At 41.9% G+C, this 12,996-nt stretch overlaps 1 protein-coding gene across 1 annotated transcript in view; it reads left to right on the top strand.

The window, feature by feature from the left end:
• The window catches only part of EBPL (EBP like), a 44,357-nt gene extending 37,466 nt beyond the window's left edge, over positions 1-6,891 (top strand). The window contains exons 3-4 of the mRNA XM_007535067.2: positions 2,286-2,424; positions 5,152-6,891. Of these exons, the coding sequence (XP_007535129.1) occupies positions 2,286-2,424; positions 5,152-5,392 (380 nt within the window). The 3' untranslated portion in view covers positions 5,393-6,891. The remainder of the gene's footprint in view (positions 1-2,285; positions 2,425-5,151) is intronic.
• Positions 6,892-12,996: the final 6,105 nt, after the last annotated feature.

The raw sequence follows: 12,996 nt of genomic DNA, 5'->3' as shown, positions 1-12,996 counted from the left end.
AAAGAGAGACACCTGCAGACCTGCTTCACCGCCTGTGAAGCGACTCCCTTGCAGGTGGGGAGCCGGGGTTCGAACCGGGATCCTTATGCCGGTCCTTGTGCTTTGCGCCACCTGCGCTTAACCCGCTGCGCTACAGCCCGACTCCCCAGACCACACATTTTACTTATTTATTTTAATGAGCGACACAGAGAGGGGAGAGCAATCAGAGACCTGCTCAGCTCTGGCTTATGGTGGTGCTGGGGATTGAACCTGGAACTTTGGAGCCTCAGGCATGAAAATCAACATATTGTCTTTTTTTTTTTTATTGTAAAGGCTGGCAATAGTTTCTTTTTTCCTTTTTTATTTAAGAAAGGATTAATTAACAAAACCATAGGGTAGGAGGGGTACAACTCCACACAATTCCCACCACCCAATCTCCATATCCCACCCTCTCCCCTGATAGCTTTCCCATTCTCTATCCCTCTGGGAGCATGGACCCAGGGTCATTGTGGGTTGCAGAAGGTAGAAGGCCTGGCTTCTGTACTTGCTTCCCCGCTGAACATGGGCATTGACTGGTCGGTCCATACTCCCAGTCTGCCTCTCTCTTTCCCTAGTAGGGTGGGTCTCTGGGAAAGCGGAGCTCCAGGACACATTGGTGGGGTCTTCAGTCTAGGGAAGCCTGGCCAGCCTCCTGATGACATCTGGAACCTGAAAAGAGAGTTAACATACGAAGCCAAACAAATTGTTGAGCAATCATGGACCCAAAGTTTGGAATAGTGGAGAGGAAGTGTTAGGGGGGTACTCACTGCAAACTCTAGTGTACTTCTGCTTTCAGGTATATATTTTGCAGTAGTTTACGGATACGTGTGAACATATGCTCTCTCTCACAGAAACTGGTGTATATCTAGATTTTGGGACTTTGTTAGAAAGTGAACCACCTGAGATGAAATTAGAGTATACTATGAAAGGAAAGGTCTCACCCGAGTAATGAAGCTGAAGGGTTGTCATTCCACACGTGAAGTCTATGGACACAGTCTGAAGTGAAACATGTTGAGGTGGCAATCGTTGTGTTGGTTAGGTTGTGATTGGCAGATGCAATATTATTTGATATGGATTGGGAGAGGCATACGGGAAAGTGGGCCCTATCCAATGGTTCCAGGACTGGGGGAAGTAGAGGCTCTATAGTGGAGATGTGAGGTTCCTGCTGTCTTAGGGTTCAAAAAGACAATGGATAGTTAATGTTATCATCACATTATTTGGTAATTGGGTTAACTTTGAAAAGTCCTTTTGTTAGGGTTTGCTGTACAGTACCCAGTATCTTATATATAGCTGTGCTATTATTGGTTGCTTCTGATCTACTTGGTCTAGGCTTTTGAGAGTCTGCATATCAATTACACAGCCTATATATTGAAAAGATTCAGTTTGTGTTTTGAAAAACTTCAAGACATACAATTAATTTTCCCCCTCTCATATTAATTAACTAGTGATTTATAACATGTTGTCTTTTTTTTTTTTCTTTTTCCTCCAGGGGTTACTGCTGGGGCTTGGTGCTTGCACTAAGAATCCACTGCTCCTGGAGGCCATTTTTTCATTTTATTGGATAGGACACAGAGAAATTGAGAAAGGAGAGGAGATAGAGAGGGAGAGAGAAAGATAGACACCTGCAGCCCTGCTTCACTGCTTACAAAGCAACCCTTCTGTAGGTGGGGAGGCAGGGGCTTAAACTGGGATCCTTGCATTTCGTACTCATTATGTGTGCTTAACCTGGTGCAATACCACCTGGCACGTGTCATAGTGTTTTTCAATTTTTTCTGTTTTGTTTTGTTTTTGCCTCCAGGGTTATCTCTGTGCCTTGGTGCCTGTACTACAAATCCACTGCTTCTGGAGGCCATTTTTTACCCTTTTGTTGCCCTTGTTGTTCATTGTTGCTGTTATTATTATTGTTGTTGTTATTGCTATCGTCGTTGGATAGGACAGAGAGAAATGGACAGAGGAGGGGAAGACAGAGAGGGGGAGAGAAAGATAGACACCTGCAGACCTGCTTCACAGCCTGTGAAGCGACTCCCCTGCAGGTGGGGAGCCTGGGGCTTGAACCAGGATACTTACAAGGGTCTTTGCTCTTTGTGCCATGTGCGCATAACCTGCTGCGATAATGCCCAGCCCCCTGTCATAGAGTTTTTATTAAAAAGAATGGTGAGTGAGGATATATTTTTTCTCTTTGTTAGAGGGAAGAAAAGGTCACTTCTATTTAACTGTCAATAAAATGAATGCAAGATAAAAAATATGTTTTGTTTGTTTGTTTTTAGGGAAAGAGTATGGCAAAGCTGATGCAAGATGGCTTTATTTCGATGCAGCTGTTGTATCTGTGGAAATCCCTACTGTGGTCCTGGATGGGTCTCTGGCATTGGTCCTCATTTATGCCATTGTCAAAGAGAAATACTACCGGTAAGTGCTCTTCTGTCTTATTGAATATTAAAAGAGAGGGAAATGGTAGCGCAAGGGGTTAAGTGCACGTGATGCGAAGCGCAGGGACCCGCGTAAGGATCCCGGTTTGAGCCCCCGGCTCCCCACCTGCAGGGGAGTCGCTTCACAGGTGGTGAAGTGTCGTTTTCGACGGGTTATGTTGTTTTCGCCGGGCTGGCTTCACGGCGAAAACAGACGACCAGGGACTCATAGTTGAGCTGTAGGCAGTATCTCTTTATTCATGCAGGACGCAGCACAATCTAAGACGAGCTAAGCTAAACTCAAGGTAAAGTACTCTAAAACTCACAATGCTGTCTTTATATATACTTGACAAGTAGGGTGGAAACAGGATGTGACATAGAGAGGGTGGAGAGAAAAGTGACTGGTAAAAATCAGAGTGTGACAAGGAGGGGGCAGATTAGGCGAGAATCTTATCACTGAACTACAAATGCCCTGGAGGGAGGGTGGAACTTGTTAACAGTAAATAGAATGAAGTGGTTATGTAAATAGAATAGTGTTAAGCAGGGGGGATTTAAACCAAATGAAACAGAAAGGGTCTCATGTATACCAACAGTGAAGCAGGTCTGCAGGTGTCTATCTTTCTCTCCCCCTCTCTGTCTTCCCCTCCCTCTCTCCATTTCTCTCTGTCCTATCTAACAATGACAATGTAAATAACAACAACAATAATAACTACAACAACAACAAAAAAACAAGGGCAAGAAAAGGGAAACTAACTAAATAAATAAAAGGGAGGGAAATGGAGGATGGGGCAGGATAGGCGTTGGTACATTTTGTTAAGTGCACTTATCACATGGGCAAGGATCCTGGTTCAGACCCCACTCTTTATCCAGCAGGGAGGACGCTTCACCAGTAGTGAAGCAAATCTGCAGGTCACTCCCCCCTCTTTTTTTTTTTTTTTGCCTCCAGGGTTATTTCTGGGGCTTGGTGCCTACACTAGGAATCCATTGCTCCTGGAGGTAATTTTTCCATTTTGTTGCCCTTGTTGTTATTATTGCCATTGCTGTTGTTATTATTGTTGCCATTGCTATTGGACAGGACAGAGAGAAATCAAGAGAAAGACACCTGTAGACCTGCTTCACCACCTGTGAAGCGACCCTCTTGCAGGTGGGAAGGCGGGGCTTGAATCGGGATCCTTATGCCAGTCCTTTCAATGCCATATGCGCTACCACCCAGCTCACCCTCTTTTTTTTTTTTGTCCTCAGGGGTTATCATTGGGGCTTGGTGCCTACACTTGGAATCTACTGCTCCTGGTGGACTTTTTGTTTTACCCCTTCCATTTTTATTGGATAGGACAGAGAGAGATTGAGAGGGGAGGGGAAAGAGAAAGAGAGAGGAAGAGAAAGAGACACTAGCAGATCTGCTTCACCACTTGTGAAGTCACCCCCCTACAGGTAGGGAGGTGGGGGCTCAAACTGGGATCCTTGTGAAGGGGTCCTTGCAATTCATACTATGTGTGCTTAACCCAGTGCACCACCACCCGGCGCCATCTCTCTCCTCTACATATCTTTCTCTGTCATCTCAAGTGAAAATAAAATAGAAAAACAGTGGTCCAGGAGGTGGTGCAGTGGATAAGGTGTTGGACTCTCAAACATGAGGTCTTGAGTTCGATCCCTGGCAGCACATGTATCAGACTGATATCTGGTTCTTTCTCTTTCTGTCCCTGTTATAAATAAATAAACAAACAAATTTTTTAATAAAGAAAGAAAAACAGTGGGTGGGAATGAAATGACCTTCGGGAGCTGTGGATTCCTAGTGCCAGCACCAAGACCCAGTGGTTATCCTTGGTGACAGTAAAAAAATTAAATAAATAAATGGGGCAATGGACTGGGGAGACAGCATAATGGTTATGCAAAAGACTCTCATGCCTGAGGCTCTGAGGTCCCAGGTTTGATACCCAGCCCCACTATAAGCCAGAGCTGAGCAGTGCTCTGGTCTCTTTCTCTTTGTATCTTTCTCCCTGTATCTCTTTCATTAAAAAAAAAAAAAAAAATAGGGAGCTGGGCAGTAGCACAGCATGTTAAGCGCACATGGCGTGAAGCACAAGGACCAGTGTAAGGATCCCGGTTTGAGACCCCCCCGGCTCCCCACCTGCAGAGAAGTCGCTTCACAAGCGGTGAAGCAGGTCTTCTGGTGTCTGTCATACTCTCCCCCTCTCTGTCTTCCCCTTCTCTTTCCATTTCTCTCTGTCCTATTCAACAACATCAATAACAACAACAATAATAACTACAACAGTAAAACAACAAGGACAACAGAAGGGAATAAAAAAATATTTAAATACTGCTAATAATAATAATTTTAAAAAGAAGGGGAACATTATCTCTCCCCAATGAGTGGATGAAGCAGTGCTGCAGGTTTCTCTCTGTCTCTCCCTCTCTATCCCTCTTTCTTCTCAATTTCTTTTCTTCCCCCCCCCCCCAATTTCTGTCTGTCTGTATCAAATAAAGTTTTTTTTTTAAGTGATGTCACCAGGCTGGAGAAATAGCTCAAGTGGTAGAGCATCAAAGCTGCATACCTGGGGTTCTTGGTCTGGAGTAGTGCTCTGGGTTGTATTTATTTCTGTCTCATATTATACTCTCTCATATGTAATAAAGCAGATTTAAAACAAGAAAAAGGAGAGATGTTGTATTTGGGGTGGCAAGCTGTGTGCTGAGCTAACAGTATCATCTCTTGTTTGTCTCTCTCTAACAGACATTTCATACAGATTACCCTGTGCGTGTGTGAATTATATGGTGGTTGGATGACCTTCTCCCCAGAATGGCTCACGGGAAGCCCTAACCTCAACACCAGCAATTGGGTCTACTTTTGGGTCTATCTGGTATTTTTCAATAGTGTATGGGTTCTGATCCCAGGACTGTTACTGTTGCAATCATGGATAGAACTTAAGAAAATACATTACAAAAGAACTAGTTCAAGGGAAAAGTTTCAGTGAGTTTTTGAAGTCCAACTTCTATTTTCTTGTCTTATGAGCAAGAACAGATCAAACAGAGTATAAGGTAGCAATTTTCATGGTGCTTGTTTTATTTTAGTTAAATGACCATACAACAACAGACAGAACAGTTTTTTGATGTAATTTGTATTAGTTGATGCAATATGCTTTATAAGATTATATGACTACAGGGATAAGTTTCATACCACACCCACTAGCAGAGTTCTGTCCTGCCTCTCCCCCATCTACCATAGTTCTCACAAAGACTGACATTTTTTTCCTTTTTGTTGTTCTTATTTAGAAAGTTTGTATGTTTCAGTTATCCATATTCCATATATGAACAAAGCCATCCAGTAGTTGTCTTTCACCTCCTTACTTATTTACTAAACATAATCACCTCCAGTTCCAACCATTTTCAGAGAAAGTTTTAACTTGTAAGACAGGAGATTGTTCACCTCAAGGTAAGTAGAGTGCCTGCCTTACTATGCACAAGACTCCAGGTTTGAGTCCCAGCACCACACAGGAACAGCAGGGCATTAGAGAAAGCTCCATGGATGGTGAAGCCATGCTGTGGTGCCTTTTTCTCCCTCCTCCCCAAACTCCACATCAGTACAGGAGTATTGAGATCGTGTATGTGTGAGGCTCTGGTGCCATAAATTTTGTAAAATTTCAACTTTAATAGTAAAACAGTTAACTTGATATCTAATGACTAGCAATAACTGTTCTACATTAATAAAACCAGTTGTCAGGAAATACTGTGGCACATCAAAACAACGAAATACAACCTCATACCAGTGAAAATATCATGCATTAGAAAGGACAGATACAATAAGTGCTGGCAAGGATAGTGGGAAAAAAAACTCTTCTACATTGTTTATGGACATGTAATTTGGTTAAACTCCTGTGGAAAACAGTCTGGAGGTGCCTCAGAATATTGGAAGTGGATCTATCATACAATCCAGCAACTCCTCTCTTAAGAATTTATCTTAAAAAAAAAACACAAAAGTACCTATGCGAAGAGACCTATGCACACCTCTGTTCATAGCAACATGGTTTGTAATAGCCCAACCCCAATGTCTAATAATAGATGAGTGATAAATAAAGTGGCATATATGCACAGTGGAGTGATAATCAACTGTTAAAAATGAAGTCTTTTGTCACATCGTGGATGATACTTGAAAGAATCTTAAGTGAGATAAGCCAGAAGAAGAAGGGTAAATACCAGATGATCTCATTCCTAGGTGGAAATTAAGAAACAAAGAAAGGAAAAACACATGCGACTTAGACTAGCTGTGATCTGATTGTAGCAGAATGCAGGACTCTGAAGATGGGGAAGGTGGGTAAATAGATGTTGGGGACATAATGTACAATGGTGAAGGGAAATTTTAAGTTGATGGGGGTGGTGGTATGCAGACACCTATTAAGGAGAGACAATAAGCTGTACTCATGTGACAATAGTTGTCTTGTTAATTATTGTCTCCCCCAATAAATTGATTTAAAAAAATAAACCACTGTGGAGCTGTTATGTTAATTTTTTTATTCCAAAATTGTTTTTGTGTCTCAATTTTAATATCACTTGTCCTTTAGTTACCAAAGTGAAACCAGAACTGAAATGGATGATTCTGTTTTACAGTTATACTTTATCAAATTTGTTAACCTGGCAAAAAATAGTGGTAGAAACTTCTTAGTGGACCAACTCCCTATGGGTGAATGTGGGGAGTTCAAACAAATAGCTGGTTTATTTATGTTTTTTTTTCCTAATATATATACATATATAGCCTCCAGGGTTATCACTGGGGCCTACACTACGAATCCACTGCTCCTGGAAGCCAATTTTTCCCCTTTTTGTTGCCCTTGTTGTTACTGTTATTGTTGTTATAGCTGTTGTTGTATACAATAGAGAGAAATCTAGAGAGGAGGAGAATACAGAGGGGAGAGAAAGATAGACACCTGCAGACCTGCTTCACTGCCTGTGAAGCGACCCCCCTGAAGGTGGGGATCTGGGGGCTTGAACCTAGGACCTTGCAAACTGTAATGTGGAGTGCTTTAACCAGGTGTGCCACCACCTGGCCCCCTTATTATTTTTTCCAAGAGGCAAATTGAGATACTTTATAGAAGTACCTAGTATATTATAATAAATAGTAAATCGAGAAATAGCACAAGGAAAATTGGAAAATTAGCAGATGAAGATATAATAGACAAAGTACATATTGTAAAGTTGTATGTGACTGATAGCAGTACAATGCAAAATTTTCACTTATACTTTCAGTACCAAGAGGGAAAGGTGACCACATTGCAGTTCATAAAATAATAGTTTGAGGGTTCAGGAGGTGGCTCACCTGGTAAAGCACACACATTGCTGTGTACAGATATACAGGTTCAAGCCCCAGCTCCCCATTGCAGGGGGAAGCTTTAGGAGTGGTGCAGCAGTGCTGCAGGTGTCTCTCACTACCTCCCCTTCCTCTCTCAACTTTCCTTTTTCTCTATCCAAAATAAATAAATAAATAATTTTAGGGGGCTGGGTGGTAGTGCACTGGATTAGCATGCATGGCATGAAATGCAAGGACCTCAGTTTGAGCCCCTGGCTCCCCACCTGCGGGGGGGGGGGTGTCACTTCACAAACAGTGAGGCAGGTCTTCAGGTATCTGTCTTTCTCTCCCCCTACTTACCTCTCCTCTCAATTTTTCTCTGTCATATCCAATAAAAAATGACTTCCAGTGAGTCAGGCGGTAGCCAACAGGTTAAGCGCAGGTGGCACAAAGCGCAAGGACCAGTGTAAGGATCCCGGTTCAAGCCCCCAGCTCCCCACCTGCAGGGGGGGTCACTTCACAGGAGGTGAAGCATGTCTACAGGTGTCTTTCCCTCTCTCTGTCTTCCCCTCCTCTCTCCATTTCTCTGTCCTACCCAACAACAACAACATCAATAACAACAACAATAACTACAACAATAAAACAACAAGGGCAACAAATGGAATAAAATATTTTTTAAAAAATGACTCCCAGGAGTAGTGGATTCATCGTGCTGGCACTGAGCCCTAGTGATAACTCTGGAGGCAAATATATGTATATATATTTTAAATATACTATTAATAGTTTGGATGCCTCAGGATGTGGCACAGTAGATAAAATGTCAGACTCACTAGCATGAAGTCCTGAGTTCCTGACTCACTAGCATGAAGATCCTAAGTGATCCCTGGCATCACATGTGTCATAATGATGCTCTGGGGTGTGTCCATGCTCTCCCTCTCCCTCTCTCTCTCTCCTCCCCCCCATCTCTCTAGTCTTAGTAAATAAAAAAAATATATTTTTTAAAGTTAAGGGCTGGAGAGACATCATAATGTTGATTTTTTTTTTTTTTGTGGCTTGGGGGGTGGTGGAATGGATAAAGCCTTGGATTTGCCAAGTATCAAGTCTCAAGTTTATACATTGGCATTGAATGTGCCAGAGTGATGCTCTAATTCTTTCTCTCTTATTGATAAATAAATGCAAAATAAGTTTTAAAAATAAGACTATTTTTAAATTAAAAAAAAAAACTATTTAAAAACTATTTTGTAAATTTGCTGAGTATAGACAAAGAAATTGAGAGGGAAAGGGAGATAGTGAGGGGAAAAAAGAGATACATGCAGACCTGCTTCACCACTTGTGAAGCTTTCTCCCAACAGGTGGGGACCTGTGTCCTTGCGCACTGTAGCGTGTCTGCTTAACCAGGTGTGCCACTACCTGGGCCCTGGTCGAGGACTTGAACCTCGGTTCTTGTGTACTGTAATATGTGTGCTTTACCAGGTGTGCCACTACCTGGGCCCTAAAACTTCTCTTTATAATCTAGACGTTCTGGACACTTTCCTTGGGAGCCTACAAGTTATGAAAAGTACACAACTTTTTAAAACTTTTAAAAAAAAATATTTATTTCCTTTTGTTGCCCATGTTGTTTTATTGTTGTAGTTATTGATGTCATCATTATTGGATAGGACAGAGAAAAATGGAGAGAGGAGGGGAAGAAAAAGAGGGGGAGAGAAAGACACCTGCAGACCTACTTCATCGCCTGCGAAGCGACTCCCTTGCAAATGAGGAGCCGGAGGCTAAAACCGGGATCCTTACACTGGTCCTTGTGCTTTGCGCCGCCTGCACTTAACCCACTGTGCTACCGCCCCACTCCCAATTTTTTAAACTTATTTATGATCAAAAGGAAAAATTTATTCAGCCTATTTAAAGCACATTTCACGAGAACTTTATATCTTTTATTTATTTTTTATTTATTGAGTAGAGACAGAAAGAAATCAAGAGGCAAGGGGGAGATAGAGAAGGAGAGACATCTGCAGTGCTGCTTTACTGTTCATAAAATTTTTTTCATAAAATTTTTTTCCCTACAGGTGAGGACTGGGTGCTTGAACCCAGGTCCTTGAACATTATAACATGTACACTCAACTGTGTGTGCCACTGCCTGGCCCCCACCTCAGCGTATTTCTGATCATCTAGGTCTACATATTAGCCTGAAGAGGTCTCAGTTTCATTCTTTGATTTTATGTTGTTTATTGTCCTGTTAGTTTCCATTGGTTGGATAAGTGGTCTAGTGGCAGATAAAAGTAGTTTTTTCTTTTCTTTTTTTTTTAATTTTATTTATTTTACTCTTAATGAGAGAGATTCAGAGAGAAAAAACAGAGCACTGCTTAGCTCTGGTTTCTATCGGTGCTGGGTACTGAACCTGGGACCTCAGAACCTTAGGCATGGAAGTCTTTTGCAAAAACCGTTATGCTTTCTCCCCAGCCTAGCAGTTGCCTTTTTCTTTTTTAAAAAATATTTATTTACTCCCTTTTGTTGTCCTTTTTTTATTGTTGTAGTTATTGTTGTTATTGATGTTGTTGTTGGATAGGACAGAGAGAAATGGAGAGAGGAAGGGAAGATAGACAGGGGGAGAGAAAGACACCTGCAGACCTGCTTCACCGCCTGTGAAGCGACTCTCCAGCAGGTGGGGAGCCGGGGGCTCGAACTGGGATCCTTACTCTGATTCTTGTGCTTTGTGCCACCTGTGTTTAACCCACTGCACTACCGCCCAACTTCCAGCAGCTGCTTTTTTCTAATGTGGCAGGGAGGGATGACGAAGTGCAGGAGATAATTTCAGGAGTCTCACTTTTTTTGAACAGTACAAAATGGCACACGGTATTATTATTTTTCCCACTAAATGTGTCTGTGTTTAGTAAAAACAAAACAAAAAAACCAATATGGAGTTGAGAGTAAATGTCATTTCACTACCTGAGGGTGGCGTTTAATTACTAAGAGCTGGAAGCACGATCCCACCCGCATATCCCTGCATGCATGCCTCAATTTGGGCTGTCTATAAATTCAGTGCTGATCCTGGCAGCTGACCATAAACACTTATGCTGCTGGTAACAGTGACATCTGGTGGCCCTGGGGTAATAGCACAGCAATCAAGTGGCTGATCTGTGTATTTTGATGAGATGGCATTATTCTGTCTAATAAGGCCTGTTGTTATGGGAACCTGCTTCCCAGACTATGTCCAGTTGACTCCAGCTTCTTTTTTTTATTTATTTATTTATTTATTTATTTTTTATTTAAGAAAGGATTAATTAACAAAACCATAGGGTAGGAGGGGTACAACTCCACAAAATTCCCACCGCCCAATCTCCATATCCCACCCCCTCCCCCAATAGCTTTCCCATTCTCTATCCCTCTGGGAGCATGGAGCCAGGGTCATTGAGGGTTGCAGAAGGTAGAAGGTCTGGCTTCTGTAATTGCTTCCTCGCTGAACATGGGCGTTGACTGGTCGGTCCATACTCCCAGTCTGCCTCTCTCTTTCCCTAGTAGGATGGGTCTCTGGGGAAGCTGAGCTCCAGGACACATTGGTGGTGTCTTCAATCCAGGGAAGTCTGGCCGGCATCCTGATGACACCTGGAACCTGGTGACTGAAAAGAGAGTTAACATACAAAGCCAAACAAATTGTTGAGCAATCATGGACCCAAAGCTTGGAAAAGTGGAGAGGAAGTATTAGGGAGGTACTCACTGCAAACTCTAGTGTACCTCTGCTTTCTTACTTTGGTGCCATACTCCAAACTCAGTCAATTTCTGCTTTGCGTTTCTACTTCTTCTTTTTTTTTTTTACATGCATAACATTCCCCAGATTCGCATTTAACAATACAACCCCCACTATTTCATTCATCATTTTTCATGGACCTGTATTCACCCCACCCACCCACCCACCCCAGAGTCTTTTACTTTGGTGTAATACTCCAATTCCATTTCAGGTTCGACTTGTGTTTTCTTTTCTAATCTTGTTTTTCAACTTCGGCCTGAGAGTGAGATCATCCCATATTCATCCTTCTGTTTCTGACTTATTTCACTCAACATGATTTTTTCAAGGTCCATCCAAGATCGGCTGAAAACGGTGAAGTCACCATTTTTTACAGCTGAGTAGTATTCCATTGTGTATATATACCACAACTTGCTCTGAATGACTCTGAAAATGTCCAATAGTTCTAGGTTATCTATCTCTTCATTTAGCTCCCTTATGTCTTTACTGATTTTCTTCCTGGATGATCTGTCAAGTTGAGATAGTGGGGTGTTGAAGTCCCCTACTATGATTGTGTTACTGTTAATATATTGCTGTAGCTCTTTCAGTAGAAGTTTGATGTATTTAGATGGTTTCTCATTGGGTGCATAGATATTAATAATTGTTAAGTCCTCTTGATTGACTGATCCTCTGAGCATTAAGTAGTGTCCATTCCTATCTTTTTTAATCTTATGTATTTTAAAGTCTATCATGTCAGATATGAGAATAGCTGTTCCTGCCCTTTTTTGTGGGCCATTGGCTTGAATGATAGTTTTCCATCCTTTCACTTTAAGTCTGTGTTTGTCTTGTTGAGTTAGGTGAGTTTCCTGTAGACAACATATTGTTGGGTTGTGTTTTCTGATCCATCTTCCTACTCTGTGTCTTTTAATAGGTGAATTCAGGCCATTCACATTTATTGATATCAAAGATTGAAGATATTTTAACGCCATTCTTGTAGAGTTTTAGAGTGTTTTGATATATGTTCTATTTGTGGTGGTCTGGTTGTTTATAGGAAACCTTTCAGAACTTCTTTCAAGGCAGGCTTGGTGATGGTTGCTTCCTTCAACTGTTGCTTGTCTGAGAAGGTTTTGATGCTTCCATCTAGTCTGAATGACAATCTAGCAGGATATAGTATTCTTGGCTGAAAGCCTTTCTCATTGAGCACTCGATAGATATCTTGCCATTCTCTTCTGGCCTGTAGTGTTTGTATGGAGAAGTCTGCTGCTAATCTTATGGGTTTTCCTCTGTAGGTGACTGTTTTTCTCTTGCAGCCTTGAGGATCCTTTCTTTATCCTTATTCCTTTCCATTATAAGTATGATATGTCTTGGTGTCTTTAGGTCTGGGTTAATTCTGTTTGGGACCCTCTGGGCCTCTTGAACCTTTATGTCTTTGATGTTGTCTAGACTAGGGAAGTTTTCAGCTATTATGGCCTGGAAAATGCTTTCTTCCTCTCCTTCTCTTTCTTCCTCTGGTATGCCAATAATGCGTATATTGTTTCTTTTTAAGTCATCCCATAGGACTCTGTTGTTGTTTTCAGCATCTC

The sequence above is a fragment of the Erinaceus europaeus genome, chromosome 7 (genome assembly GCF_950295315.1).
Source record: "Erinaceus europaeus chromosome 7, mEriEur2.1, whole genome shotgun sequence".
Lineage (NCBI taxonomy): Eukaryota > Metazoa > Chordata > Mammalia > Eulipotyphla > Erinaceidae > Erinaceus > Erinaceus europaeus.
This window is presented reverse-complemented; position numbering and strand designations above follow the sequence as displayed.